Source organism: Malaclemys terrapin, chromosome 8 (assembly GCF_027887155.1).
Source record: "Malaclemys terrapin pileata isolate rMalTer1 chromosome 8, rMalTer1.hap1, whole genome shotgun sequence".
Classification (NCBI taxonomy): domain Eukaryota; kingdom Metazoa; phylum Chordata; order Testudines; family Emydidae; genus Malaclemys; species Malaclemys terrapin.
Window position 1 is genome coordinate 42,557,736 of NC_071512.1, and position 15,617 is coordinate 42,573,352.

Here is a 15,617-nt window from a genome sequence, read left to right on the forward strand (position 1 = left end):
TGACCTGGCTGTATTTTAAAGAATCCTTATTGAGGTTGCAGGAAAAAAACATCCCAATGTGTAGAAAGAATAGTAAATATGGCAGGCGACCAGCTTGGCTAAACAGTGAAATCCTTGCTGATCTTAAATGCAAAAAAGAATCTTACAAGAAGTGGAAGATTGGACAAATGACCAGAGAGGAGTATAAAAATATTGCTCAGGCATGCAGGAGTGAAATCAGGAAGGCCAAATCAAACTTGGAGTTGCAGCTAGCAAGAGATGTCAAGAGTAACAAGAAGGGTTTCTTCAGGTATGTTAGCAACAAGAAGAAAGTCAAGGAAAGTGTGGGCCCCTTACTGAATGAGGGAGGCAACCTAGTGACAGAGGATGTGGAAAAAGCTAATGTACTCAATGCTTTTTTTGCCTCTGTCTTCACGAACAAAAGTCAGCTCCCAGACTGCTGCGCTGAGCAGCACAGTATGGGGAGAAGTTGACCAGCCCTCTGTGGAGAAAGAAGTGGTTCAGGACTATTTAGAAAAACTGGACGAGCACAAGTCCATGGGGACGGATGCGCTGCATCCGAGGGTGCTAAAGGAGTTGGCGGATGTGATTGCAGAGCCGTTGGCCGTTATCTTTGAAAACTCCTGGCGATTGGGGGAGGTCCCGGATGACTGGAAAAAGGCTAATGTAGTGCCCATCTTTAAAAAAAGGGAAGGAGGAGGATCCGGGGAACTACAGGCCAGTCAGCCTCACCTCAGTCCCTGGAAAAATCATGGAGCAGGTGCTCAAGGAATCAATTCTGAAGCACTCAGAGGAGAGGAAAGTGATCAGGAACAGTCAGCATGGATTCACCAAGGGCAAGTCATGCCTGACTAACCTAATTGCCTTCTATGAAGAGAAAACTGGGTCTGTGGATGAGGAGAAAGCAGTGGATGTGTTATTGCTTGACTTTAGCAAACTTTTGATACGGTCTCCCACAGTATTCTTGCCGGCAAGTTAAAGAAGTATGGGCTGGATGAATGGACTATGAGGTGGATAGAAAGCTGGCTGGATTGTCGGGCTCAATGGGTAGTGATCAACAGCTCCATGTCTAGTTGGCAGCCAGTTTCAAGTGGAGTGCCCCAAGGGTCAGTCCTGGGGCCGGTTTTGTTCAATATCTTCATTAATGATCTGGAGGATGGCATGGGCTGCACTCTCAGCAAGTTTGCAGATGACACTAAACTGGGAGGAGTGGTAGATACGCTGGAGGGTAGGGATAGGATACAGAGGGACCTAGACAAATTAGAGGATTGGGCCAAAAGAAACCTGATGAGGTTCAACAAGGACAAGTGCAGAGTCCTGCATTTAGGATGGAAGAATCCCATTCACTGTTACAGACTAGGGACCGAGTGGCTAGGCAGCAGTTCTGCAGAAAAGGACCTAGGGGTTACAGTGGACGAGAAGCTGGATATGAGTCAACAGTGTGCCCTTGTTGCCAAGAAGGCTAACGGCATTTTGGGCTGTATAAGTAGGGGCATTGCCAGCAGATCGAGGGACGTGATCATTCCCCTCTATTTGACATTAGTGAGGCCTCACCTGGAGTACTGTGTCCAGTTTTGGGCCCCACACTACAAGAAGGATGTGGAAAAATTGGAAAGAGTCCAGCAGAGGGCAACAAAAATGATTAGGGAGCCGGAGCACATGAGTTATGAGGAGAGGCTGAGGGAACTGTGCTTGTTTAGTCTGCAGAAGAGAAGAATGAGGGGGGATTTAATAGCTGCTTTCAACTACCTGAAAGGGGGTTCCAAAGAGGATGGATCTAGACTGTTCTCAGTGGTAGCAGATGACAGAACAAGGAGTAATGGTCTCAAGTTGCAGTGGGGGAGGTTTAGGTTGGATATTAGGAAAAACTTTTTCACTAGGAGGGTGGTGAAGCACTGGAATAGGTTACCTAGGGAGGTGATGGAATCTCCTTCCTTAGAGGTTTTTAAGGTCAGGTTTGACAAAGCCCTGGCTGGGATGATTTAGTTGGGATTAGGTCCTGCTTTGAGCAGGGGGTTGGACTAGATGATCTCCTGAGGTCCCTTCCAACCCTGATGTTCTGATTCTATGACCAGGCACCACTCCGGGACAGTGCCGCTCAGATGCTGGTACTTCCTGGGCTCAGCCAATGGGGCGATGTGAAAGGTGCGTCCCCCCAGGCCAGGGCTGGCCCATACTAACCCGGGCGCTCTTGGGGAGATACCAGTGTAACCCCAGGGGCTGGGGCTCCCCCACCCCCAAGCTTTCTGCTAATGACAATGCAGCTCCCTCATCCACAGCCCTGCAGGCTGCCCCGGCAGAAAAAAGGGGTTGGATATGAATTCCCCCTCCCTCTGGGCCTGGTACTTCCCACAGAGAACTTGCTGCAGCCTGAGGCAAGCAGTGTGTTTGCTGCAGGCTGGGCCTGGCCAATCCCTGCAGCCCCTCTAGGCCCCACCAACCAAAGGGCCTGCTCCGTGCAAAGCCTCTGTAAACAGACAGGCCCTTTCTATGCACAGGCACAGCTAGCTAGAGCTCTGTACCTGGCTGCAGGGGCAACTCCCTCACCCCTCTGCCCAAGAGGCCAGCTGGCAGGACACACCCCAGAGCCTGTGACAGCCATAGCCCCATCACTCACACTAAGGGGCCCAGACCTGTCCCCGCAGGTGGAGAGGACCCCGCCGCACAGGCAGTGCTGGCTCAGGGGGCAGGGGGCAGAGGCTCTTACCTTCTTCTTCTTCTTCAGCAGTACCTTCACCCCGTCCACTGACACCAGGAGACTCACTTTCTTCTTCTTGATGTTCTTTGCTTTAAACTCATACTGGGGGAGGTAAGGGAAAGGCCAGTGAACCCCCTGCACCACCTGCCCATGCCCTCCCACCAAGCAGCACCCGATTGCAGGCATTGGGCACTGGGGCGGAGGGCAAAGGAAGGTTCTCGTACATCCACACACGCATGTACACGTACAAACACACGCACATGTGCAAACAGAAGCACGTACATTCTAGCCCACAAGGATCTTGCTCTCCCTGTCGGTCTCCTGCTCCCCGCTTCTCTCTCACACACAACCAGAGCGTACGACAGGGACACTGATACACAATATGTCATACCAGCTGGGACCAACAGTGCCACTATGCCAGTATCCTGTGTTAGAAGCTCAAGAAAGACAGCCCCCTCCTCAATGCCCCGGCTGGCTGCAATGCCAACTCCTGGTGGGACTAACGACCCAGTGACACTTTTTCGGGGGATGTTACATTCATCATCCATTTTTATTGCAAATCTTCAGAGAAAAAAAGTACCTAGGCAAAGATGTCAGCAAGTCACTCAGAAGTTGGGATGCTAACCCACAGGGCTGGACCACACAGCACGCACACCCTCCCAGGGCCAGTCCATATCCATACCCCACCCCACTGCTTCCCATCACTAGCTGTTCCTGGAGCATTTGCTGGCCTTCTGCCCCATACAGCTGGCTGTGACCAGTGGCTAATGTACCCTTTCATTTAAAGTGAATGTAGTGATGTTGTATTACACCACCGTGGGTTTGGCTCTAGTCACTACAGTTTCAAGCTCAACAGAGCAAAATTGTCTCTGGTGCTTTTCTCAAATGTGGAGGCTCTAGGAACACACAAAGTCCAAGGATACCAACCGCAGACACAATCACCAGCACAAAGTTTTATTAACGCACTAAACAAAGTTACAACTACCCATGCCTATAGAAACCCTCCACAAACCTATGCAGTAATTATACCTGCAGTCATCCTCACATCCCCAACGACATTCATGGGAACGATGGACCTCTCACCAACTGATCATTAGTAGGGGGAGAGCTGCTACTGAGGTTTTTCCTGTGGGTATTCCCACTTTTACCCAACCGGGGAACCCTTTATATATTGCAATTCTACCTATGCCTAACGCCTTATGCATATGCATGAAGGTGTCAGCCGTCTTTTCCTTATCTGTACTTCTACACCACAGGAACATTGGGGTGCCCCGTTTTATAGGTTGTTTCTAGTTCCTCTTATTCTCGTTAGCATTTACGCACAACATATACCATGCGGTCAACCCAGACATTCCTTGATGTTACAATCAGTTGTCTTGTGGTCTCAGACAATACATTCTGGTCTACTGCAATCACCTACTGGCCCATCTTTACCATAACCGTGTGACTTTATGGGCATAGGGTTATTCCTAGTGACTCACTCATGTTAAGCATTCTGATGCCTACGGCCTAGTATGGCTAAGCTGACATCTTACAGGTCTCAGCCTGTAGGCTGTGCGTTTCAGCCTTGCTTTCCTTATCTACTTAATACACACTCATCACTGTCAATCCTATACGTCTATAAGCCTACAACTTCAATCTATTTAGCATTGATTGTATATGAACTGACCATAACATCACTTAATACAATGATATGTGGATGATAGAACAAACTAACTGGCTACATTGACCAGCTCAGAGGCAATGAGAACTATACAAAACACGTCCCAGCTCTCACATCTCCACAGGGCAGGGACATTATGTGAGCACCAACAGGGGCAGAGGTGGGTCAGCGCGGTGGGTCTGGGTCTGTGTGACTGTGGGTTGGGCAGCGCTGAGGCTCCATGAGCTGATCTCTAGGAAGATGTGGTCCATCCTATGGCAGAGCAAGAACCCCTCGGACGTTGATCTCTACAAACAGAAAGGGGGGGTTGGCTGGTTGTTAAAGTAGCCACTCAGATCCAGCAAATTCCTGCTCAGCCTCCCCAAGCCCCCTGCAGGTTCTACTGCAAGCAGTTCTTGGCCCACGCTGCTGTGATGCTGACATGCACTTCTGTGTGGTAAGTGTAGTAAGAGGAGGCCCTGAGATATAAACCTTGGTATCAGAGGCCTGGTATGAGGCCTAAGGCCTGAACTAAAGTAATGGTCAAGACTTTGCTAACATAAAGTGAAGTTAAGCTGTGAGCCAGAGGCAGGCCCTGCTCACAGAAGCTGGCAAGGAAAGGGCTGATGCCGCAAAAAGAGACATACCTAACAGGCACTGAACACCAGATATCAGAACATACACTATACTGGAACATTCCACAGATAACATGGAACAGGCCGACCCATCCCAATGACAGGGGCAAAAGGGTAAAATGATGGATTGAGTTGTTTTGATCGAACCGACATGTACAAGGTGAGAGGCGGCACCTTACAATGTAGAGGGGTTGTACCTTGCTGCGTAGAGGGGTTGCACCTCAATACGTCAGGAGTGATGTGTAACTTGTTTGTATCTGTGTATAAGAATGCATCCCTGAGTGGATATCTTTGTCCGGCCACGGGGGCAGTGGAAAGTCCCGCCACTGAGCCGGGTCCTTGCCAAGAGGCACTTTCTCGTAGTATGCCTTGAATTAGGCTAAGAAACCTACAGGGAACTGCAATTGTGTCCAAGGTCGCAATAAACCTAGTTGACGTGACTTTGCATCTTACTAGACTCTGTGGTTATTGGGGGTTCTCTTCGGGTCTGCTGTGTCAGCTATCTGCGCAGAGCTTGGGCAGCACACAGAGGGAACACACACATGCAGCCGAGCGATATCAACATAGGAGAAAGCAGAGCACCACACAGGTAGCATCTGACAACAGTAAGCACTTGGGGGTCCTTGGGGACAGAAGGTATTGACAACCGTTAGGCTCCGGCACACTGAGACCATGGGCTATTGTGGTAACTAATCTGTCTCACTGTGTCCTTGTTCTCCCCATCTGTCTGTCTGTATCTGTGTCTCTTGTCTTGTCCTTAGATTGCCAGCTCTTTGAGGTTGGGACTGTCTCTTTGTGCGGTGTTTGTACAGCGCTAGCACAATGGGGTTCTGGTTTAGGCCTGGGGCTCCCTACGGACTCCACAACATAAATACGAAATACTAACGGCTGAAGGCTGGTAGTAAAGTATATTGCTATGTCACCGACATTGGGCAACTCTGAATCTGGCGCAGGCTGGTCAGTCTCCCCCTCCCCTTTTGGGATAATTTGAGCCTTGTCTCAGGAAATCACAGTCTGACTCAAACACATTTACATGCCTTAAACTGAGGGGCAATCGCCCTGGTCATTCCAGTGTATGCCAGAGCAGAGGTTCTCAAATGCGCCCAATGTATTCTGGGGGGGAGGGGGAGGGAGTGTAGGAAAAAAACCATACTGCACACATTTTACGCACAGCAATGAATAACTGGCAAAGCTGATTCCTCCAGACATATCATGTCCTCAGGTGGTACTGTGCATTTGACTCTAGGTGGCGCTGTGCATTTTGATGGATTTCTGTTAAGCTTGCATAGCATTATACAAAGTCGTTGCCATCTGTATGTTAATCCATTTGCTACGGCACAGTGCGCACGTGTAATTGTAAGCATCGACTAGGGTGACCAGATAGCAAGTGTGAAAAATTGGGACAGGGGATGGGGGGTAATAGGTGCCTATATCAGAAAAATCCCCAAATATCAGGACTGTCCCTATAAAATCAGGACATCTGGTCACCCTAGCATCGACCACACTCACAGTTTTGCTTTTGCTCCTATTACAATTACAGTTAGCTTGTTCGTGGAATTGCTCTGCTCCAAAAACCAGGAGCACCCATCACACTAGTAACAACAGTGCGATGCCAGTAAGCAGCAGCTCACTTTCCTGTATACTTAAACGGCTCTGTTTGAATCAGTGCCTTAGTGGTTTTCATATTTTGTGAGAGTTGAATGTTGATATTTTTTGTCAGTGTATGTACTTGTGTGGCAGGGGACACCGAGAAGGGGGCGCGATCAAATAAGTTTGAGAACCACTGTTCCAGAGTACCCTGTGTGCTGAGCACTGGCTGAGTGTTGAGGAAGGTAGAGCAGTATGGGGTAAGGGACAGGTGGTTTGTTGCTCATGCCCCCAACACACACACACATACTCTCTCTCTCTTTCTCCCTGTGAGCTGGGCAGCACAGCTGCACTCACATGCTCACTGCTGTTACAGGAGCACACCGGGAAGTGGAGTTTGGTGCATGGTGTATTTCAGAACTGATCTCACTGCAGGGAGAAAGGCCCAGATCAAAGAGCGCTGGTTAGACACCCATACAGACCGCAGCCCAGCTTCAAAGGCTGCCCCCAGCAGCAGGCACCTTCCTGCGACATTAGCAGTGTGCGCTGAGGCATTGGCTTTGACAGCCAGCACTTGAAAGGTAATTTAACGATAACAGCACTAAAGTACAATTCCCCAAAGCCACTGAACACCTGCTGTTGGACGTGAGATACTAATGAATCAGACAGAACAGCACCTGAAGGCTGCAATGAGAGCGACAGCTCCTAAACGTTTCCGCTGCCTCCAGCCAGCTGGGAGACTGGAGCGAATGAGCAGCTCCTGGTGTGGTGCAGAGCTGACAGCCTGGCGTGGCTGCAGCACTAGGGCCTTGATCTGCCCCCAGCACAGTCTGACTCCCATCTTCACGCTGCTCACTGCCGACACACCTCACCCTCCTGGAGGGACACCCTTCATGGGGAGGGGAGTTCAGACTTGACCCTTGGCCTCTCTGCTGAGACTGCCAACAAAGGGGCCAGCGGGGGTGGGTTTTCAAATGACACAGAGGCCTGTCCACTGGACCTGGACTGTGACCCCCCCAGCCCCAAAGCCATTTCATGCCCAGCTGGCCGCAGAACATTCTCTCGCTGTGACATCAGCGAGTGCCAGGGAGCATTTGAAATGAATGAAGAACAGATGAGATTGACTCAGGCTATGTCTACTACAGAGCTTACAGCGGCACAGCCGTACTAATTCATGTGCGCCGCTGTAAAACACCATCTGTAGCCCTCTATTGCGATGGGAGAGAGCTCTCCTGCTGGCATCATTAAACCACCCCCAACGAGCGGCGGTAGCTCTGTTAGAGGGAGAAACTCTCCTGCTGACATAGCGCTGTGCACACTACGACTTATGCTGGCGAAATTTATATTGCTCGGGGGGTGGAATAGACATGGTCTAATTGTCTCTGTATGGCTGGGCTCTAAGCGGGAGGGAAGGGGAGGAGCCCCTGTCTTTTGTGCTAGGAAAGTCTAACAAAGAGCTAGTGAAGCAATCTGATCTTGAGCTGAGAGAAGGCAGGGCCAGGCAAGGCAGGGCAGAGGTGTATGTGCGTGCATGTGTGCAGGGGAATTTGAATGTCATGGGGGGATCAGAATGCTCAGATACTTGCTGTGGGGACTAAATTAAAGCAAATCCATAAACTAAAGGAAAGATCCCTTGGCTAGTAAGTGCCACACAACTCCTCTGTCGCCCTGACAGCCTGTCCCAAAGCCAAAGCTCCACGGTAACCGGAGCAAAAAGGAGAGCGGCCCGTTACTGAGAGCGAAGAGGGCCCAGCTTACAGCATAGGCTCCCCTGCCCCCAAAGCACAGACATCTTTTGTACCCTCTCCGGCAAACAGGTGCCAGAGTTATCCCACAGGGCAGACTGATTTATGTTAAAGTGATTTAAGTCACAACTTTTAATCATGATTTAAATCAGTAAGCAGGAAACTTCGATTTAAATCATCAATTTTAATCTTGTTTTGCATTTGTACTTTTAGTTATTTTCCTAGTGAAAGGCTGATTCTCATTGTCTGGTAGACATTAAAACATGTTGATGTGCAACTACATATGGCCGTTACACCAAATTTGGTACTTCTTTTGGCTACCAGGAGGATACACTATATCTATACGCATTTATTTAAGCAATTATACAGCTTAAATTCTGTGTGTTCAGATTCTTAATTTTTATATTTTTATTATGGAGAATAATGCATTTGACATTTACTAGATGATGAATTTTTTACTTCTCATGTGTGTCCAGCTCAATTCAGATAGAAATTAGAATTCAGTGTCATCTATAGTTAGTAGATTAAACTGATTGTTTCTGGTTACCATGTCTGTCAAGATTTTAGAACTTGTAGAGCTCATCCGCTCACATCTAGTTTTTATTCATAGACTGGAAGAGGAAAACAAGCTTTCCTGCCTTTTCAATTCTCAACTGGTTTCTTTACTTTACTAATCATTGAGCTGAACTAATTGAATAAACTAAAATGATGAAAATATTCACTCTGCACCTGCAGAAGAGGCCACTGTTGTCAAAAGCTGGTTTAGCCCTTCAGCAGACTCTAGTTCCAGGTGCTGAGCTAGTGATTTCCATCAGTGCAGAGTTTTGACCTTCTTTAAAACTTCAGCTGCAAATATGTATTGATTAATAATATTTTTTTATTTAATTTAAATGATTTAATAGTAAGTTTAGGCCTTAACATAAGAGGTTATTTGCCTATAACTGGAGGTTCTTCAAGATGTGTAGTCCCTGTCTGTATTCCACTGAAGGGTTAGGCATGCACAATGTGTCCAGAATTGGAGAATTTGCAAGTTAGTGTCCACTGGTCTCCGCATGCACCATGGCTCACCTTGTGCTTCCATCCGAGGCGATAAAGGGCGGGAGAGACCGACCTTGTCTTCAGTTCTCTCTCTACTTCAAATTGACCAATCCGCAGCAGAGGGGAAGGCGGGTGGGGAGTGGAATACAAATGGGGACCACACATCTCAAAGAACCTCCTGTTACAGGTAAGTAACATCCTTTTCTTCTTCGAGTGATGGTCCCTATTGTATTCCACTGAGGGTGATTGACAAGCAGTACCTAAGTTGGAGGAGGATGGTGCGAGGATAAGGATAGAATGGTCGTGTGGAGAACTGAAGTACTGAAGGAGGTATCTGCTGTCGAGTCCTGCACTAAGGTATAGTGTGCTGCAAGGGTGTGCACCGAACTCCATGTGGCTGCTCTACATACGTCTACAAATGGAATGTCTTGAAGGGAAGCCATGGTCAAAGGCTGAGCTCTCGTGGAGTGAGATTGCACCCCTGTAGGGTGAAGTAGGCCTGACAGTTGGTAGCAGCGTATAATGCAACCCGAAATCCATTTGGAGATTCTCTTGGTGGAGATGGCCTGTCCCGTCCCTCCCACCCCACCCCGAGTCTCTCTGGTACTGCAACAAACAGTCTAGAGGATTTCCTGATTCATTTATTTCTCTGTAGGTAGAAGGCCAAAGCTTGCTGTATGTTGAGGGAATGAAGTTGACATTCCTCTGCAGAAGTGTGTGGTCACAGGAAGAAAACAGGTAAGTGAATGGCTTGATTCAAGTGAAACTGGGAGACCATCTTTGGCAAAAATTTGGGGTGTAGCCCTAGGGAGACTTTATCCTTGTGGAATATCATCAAAGGAGGGTCCACAATCTTAGCTCTGAGCTCGCTAACCCATCTTGAGGAAGTAATTGCAACCAGGAAGGCGACTTTTATGGAAAGAAGGGATATGGAGCACAAAGCTAATGGCTCAAAGGATGGCTTCGTCAGCACAGAGAGAGCTAGATTCAGGTCTCATTAGGGTGCAGTTGGTTGGATGGGTGGGAGGCCTTTCCAAAACCTAGCGGTTAGTGGGTGTGTAAAGACAGAGCAACCTTCCACCAGAGGGTGGAATGCACTAAGTGCCGCCAGGTGGACTCTCAAAGAACTGCAGGAGAGACCTGATGACTTTAAGGATAGAATTTTGTACAGAATGAGGGGGACCCCTATGGATTCTGGTAAGACTCCTTTGCGTTGAGCTCAAGGTGTGAAGCATTTCCACTTGGCTTGGTAACATTGCCCAGTGGACTCTCTCCTGCTGCTGGAAAGAACATGTTGTACAGCTGAAGAACATGTCTGTACTAAAGTAGATGTCCATCCAAATACCACAATCTGAGGTGTAGCGTGTGTGGATTGGGATGTTGGCTCTTGCCGTTGTACTGGGTCAGATCGGGGAAGTTGGCAATGGGAATCAATGGGCAGGAGGACATGCAGAGGAGATTGAGAAACCAGAACTGTCTGGGCCAGCAGGGGGTGATCAGAATGACCATCGCTCTGTCTCATTGGATCTTGTGCAGCATCCAAGGCAGAAGCGGTAGAGGAGGGAAGGCATGGCTGAGTTGGTCTGACCAGGGGAGTAGGAGACTGACACCCTAGGAGTGGCAGCCAAGGCCAAGGCTTCCCCTAGAGCACTAGGTGGTGCATTTGCTGTTCATCTACGATGCAAAGTGATCTCTGGTCTGATCTCTGAATTATGGAATTGTGAAGTTCCCACTTGTGGTCTATTGCAAAATTTCCACTGAGTGAGTCTGCAAGTACACTTTGTGTCCCAGAAGGATAGGCAGCGGACAAGAGGACCTGGTGATTGATGCACCAATTCCAATGATTGACTGCCTCTGTGCATAATCTTGGCTGCTTTCCAGTGCATTGTACAAGCTACGGAATTGCATGGTGTAGTGTTAGGACCCACCTTTCTGACTCACTGCTCTTAGTGGATAATGACACAAGTGGAGTTCAGATTCCTACATGGTGGGGCCTGATGTCTCCTGTCTTGGCCTATGCAGAGTGCTGATTAATTTGGGCTTCTTCTGTATCAGAGGCAGACTTCTGAGAAACTTTGCTTTCTCCAACATTTATGTGAGACAAACAGCTTTCATGGCTGGTCTAGGGTTACTCAGTCCTGCCTTGGTGCAGGGGGCTGGACTAGACAGCCTCTCGAGGTCCCTTTCAGCCCAACATTACTATGATTGTTGGGTTATTGAGATTTTATTTTGCTTGAGTCGCACAAAAGTGGTGAGTCCAGGGCAGTGTACGCTTATGGCAAAGGTGTTAATGAAGCACATGGTGGGTTACCAGGACACAATGGATAGGAAGCTCTCCAGAGAGGCTCAACAGAGTGCCATAGTCAAGGATGCCTTGGTGGTGAAAGAACTCATGCCCCAGGGCACAGCGTTTCCAGGTCACTGGTGCTTGGACTGCTGCAGCAAGTGCCAAAAGCTTCGGGCAGATGGGGCTGTGACAGATCTCCAGCCAAAACTGCTGGGGCGATGTAGGCCACGTTCTCAAATGAGTTCAGCAGCCCAGTTTGCCAAGCTCCCTGGCAAGCCTGGCCCCTTATTTAGATGCCTAAGTGGGAGCTGAGCTGTCTTACAAATCTGGCTTGTAATGCCCAGAGAGCCATCTGCTCCCACAGCTCATCAGCATAATCCCTCTGCTGAACTCTAGGGATGCACATGCAAAGATCTAGCCAATAAAACACTAATAAGCCCCATGCCCAATGGGGCTCGCTAATGAAACTCTAACCATAATTTAATAGCAAATCAACCAGGAAGAGAGTTAAATAATACAGCAATTCAGCAGAGTGGTTGCAGCCTGGCAGCCTGCTCCCATGTTAGTCATGCCCAAGTGTGCAGCAGAGGGGTTCTCAGACACTAGCTGATGCAGCCGGGGAGATGGTAGTGCAGAGAAGGCACACGGACTTCAGTGGAAAGAGATGAATGCACACCAGCTGGGGACCTGGCCAGGAGGGGTTCAGTCTCATTATAGACATTTCTGTTTGATTCTGGTGCAGTTGGCCTCTACTAAGGGTATGTCTGCACAGCCGACATTAAAGTGCTGCCATGGCAGCGCTTTAACATGGCTGTGTAGTCATGGCAGAGCACGGGGAGAGGTCTCCTAGCACTGTAATAGAACCACCTCTGCAAGGGGAATAGCTCCCAGCGCTGGTGCACTGTCTACACTGCCACTTTAAGCGCTGAAACTTGTATCGCTCACGGAGGGTGTTTTTTCACACCCCTGAACAAAGAAAGTTTCAGCGCTGTAAGTGGCAGTGTAGACAAGGCCTAAAGCAGTAGAAGGCTCCGAGTCAGCTCCCTGGTACAGTTAGGATTTTTTTCTGCAAATAACTGCTCTCTGTCTAGTGGCCTATGGAAGCAGGACACTCCCTTTTTCTGAACTGCTCCAGTTTACGGCCTGTGTTACATAGGAGGTTGGACTAGATGGTCACAATGGTACCATCTCTGAATGGGGGTGTTAAACACCTGGGGGCTAACTCTGACTTGCTAATCAAAGAACACAAGAGAGGGGAGAGACTTGCATTCTGAAGAGCTGCCTAACTGAATGTGAACAGCATCTCATTTGGGAATCACAAAGGAGTGGGACTTGGGACAGGGCATCGCTTGCTATTTCCCAGTCTGGTTCCGGGACACTGGAATCTTCAGAAGAAAAATGTCCGTGAGCACATCCCTCTGGTGCATGCCTTAATGAGTGAGGCACGTTCTGCCTGGTTCTGGTGCCCAATTCAAATGAGTGGAGTAAAACCCCATCTTCACCTACTTTGATGAGCTCTCTCTTCTGGGGACATTTCCTTATTGCAGTTGTGCTGACTGTGGGGTGAGTGTTCTGTCGTGAAAGTATTTGTTGAAAATGTACCAATCTGGTCATTCCAGCCAGGAACCCATCCTGTCCCGGTCACATTCCAACGCTGAAGTGGTGTGGCACAGAGCAACACAGATGAGCTGAGAGACGTGCTCTATACATCTCCTGCCCTGTCCTCCTTCTCCAGGGTGCCCTTTTCTGGTAGCTGCTGCTAGAGCCTGAGATGTTACTGTGGTCCACAGGTGCCACATGGAGTGGGTATCTGGATGCTTGGAAGAGAAGCTGGAAAGGGACTGGTAAGAGCAGGGGGTTGTGACAGATAGGGAAGGAGGTAAGAGAGTGGTCAGCTTTGCATGGAAGGACAATGCAATTCTGTGGCTGAGTGCATGCCTCGCTGCCAGGCTGTTGGGAAAGAGCTGATGGAACCCATAGCTCCACTGAGCAGCCACAGAAATGTCTTCAAAAACTACTGGCTTCAGCCTTTCTATGCCTGTCTTCCCTCTGTGAAATGGACTGATGATAATCTCCTGTACCACAGGACATGAGGCTGTTACAACCCATGGAATGTGCTCTGAGACCCCCGCTGGAGAGCAAAACACTATCAGGGCCAGGACAACCCACGCTTGTGCAGACAGGATGGTTGAGTCTGTGGCTCAAGCCAGTCACACTCAGCTGATGGGCCAGAGAGATGCCAGCCAAGCACTGTCCTGGGCGAAGATGCCTCCACTAATTCTGTGTCTACGCCAGCGCCAACTGAAAGCAAGCCTGGGTCTGGCTATGTGCAAGGCTCACACTCCTTGTTCTGGCTGCCTGGGAGCAAACCTAGCAAAATCAGCCTCAGCCAGTCCAGAGAGGAGAAAACTTTGTTCAGTCTCCAAGGAGACTATGCAGATGCAGTTACCATAGCAACTGTTGCTTCCTTTTCTTCCTCTTCAGCTCACAAGAGAGATGTTTGCAGGAGAAATCCCTAAGGAGGGACAGGCTTATGAAAGGGGGGCAGTCAGTGGGATGGGGGAGGAGAGAGCAACAAGCAGAAGCGCCCCACTCTTATCACTCTAAAGCAGTGGTCACCAACCGGTCAATTGCAATCAACTGGTCTAGAGGATCTCCCAGTCGATTGCAATCTCCAGTGATGCAGTGTGGCTACGGCTAAGGCAGACTCCCTGCCTACCCGGGCCCTACGCCACTCCCGGAAGCGGACAGCGCAGCCCTGTGGCTGGAAGGCAGGGGGTCTCCCTCTGCACACTGCTGCTTCCTGCAAGCACCGCCCTTGCAGCTCCCATTGGCCGGGAGAGCTGTAGGGGCGGAGCTTACAGAGAGGGGCAGCATGCAGAGCCACGTGCCCCCCACCTTCCTCCAGGGGCCGTAGGGGTGTGTTGGTCCCTTCTGGGAGCAGTGTGGGACCAGGTTAGGCAGGGAGCCTGCCTTAGTCTCGTGGTGCTTGCCGCCAACTGGGAGCCACCGGAGGTAAGTGCTGCCCAACAGGAGGCTGTACCCCAACCCCCCTCCTGCACCCCAAGCCCCAACCTGAGCTCCCTCCCAGAGCCAGCACCCCAAACCCCATTCTGTACCCCAACCCCCTGCCCCAGCCCTGCCCCCCCTCCCAGAGCCACTGGTATGGGTGTGGAGATTGCACAGAGCCCCTGGCATGGGGGGGCTGGAGATGGAGGTTACACAGCCCCAGGCATATGGACCGGGGGGGGGGGGGGAGGAGAGATTGCACAGAGCTCCTGGCATGGGGATGGAGGTTACACAGAACCCCTGGTATGGGGGAGGGGAGATGGGGCTACACAGAGCCTCTAGCATGTATGGGGGAGAGGGAGGTTACACAAAGCCCCAGGCATGAGGGGGAGATGCAGGTTACACAGAATCCCTGGCATGGTGGGGAGATGGAGGTTACAGAACCCATGTCATGGGGCAGGGGGAGATGGAGGGTACATTGAGCCCCTGGCATGCGGGGGGGGGGAAGGGCAGGGGGCGGGGAGAGATGGAGGTTTCACAGAGCCCCTGGTATAGGGGCAAGATTACAGAGATCCCCTGGCATGGGGGGGGGGGAGAAGATGGAGGTTACAGAGGTTACACAGAGCCCCTGCTATTGGGAGGGGGGAGATGCAGGTTACACAGAACCCCTGGCATGGGGGAGGGGAGATCAGGACCGGCTCCAGGGTTTTTGCCGCCCCAAGCGGTGGGAAGAAAAAAAAAAAAAGCCGCGATCGCAATTGCAATCAGCGGCACTCCGGCGGCAGCTCCACTGTGCCACTTTCTTCTTCAGCAGTAATTTGGTGGCAGGTGCTTCCCTCTGAGAGGGACCTGCCTCCGAATTGCCGCCGAACAGCCCGACATCCCACCCCTTCCCCTTGGCCACCCCAAGCACCTGCTTGCTGGGCTGGTGCCTGGAGCCGGCCCTGGGGGAGATGGAGGTTACACATTACCCCAG

The 15,617-nt window shown here is 50.2% G+C and overlaps 1 protein-coding gene across 4 annotated transcripts in view; it reads right to left on the minus strand.

The window, feature by feature from the left end:
• The window catches only part of NOS1AP (nitric oxide synthase 1 adaptor protein), a 210,510-nt gene that overhangs the window by 77,897 nt on the left and 116,996 nt on the right, over positions 1 to 15,617 (minus strand). For 3 of the 4 annotated variants that reach the window (XM_054037310.1, XM_054037309.1, XM_054037312.1), the window contains exon 3: positions 2,708 to 2,800. The exons of the other annotated variant lie outside the window; for it this stretch is intronic. In XM_054037310.1, the coding sequence (XP_053893285.1) occupies positions 2,708 to 2,800 (93 nt within the window). The remainder of the gene's footprint in view (positions 1 to 2,707; positions 2,801 to 15,617) is intronic. 4 annotated transcript variants of the gene reach the window in all.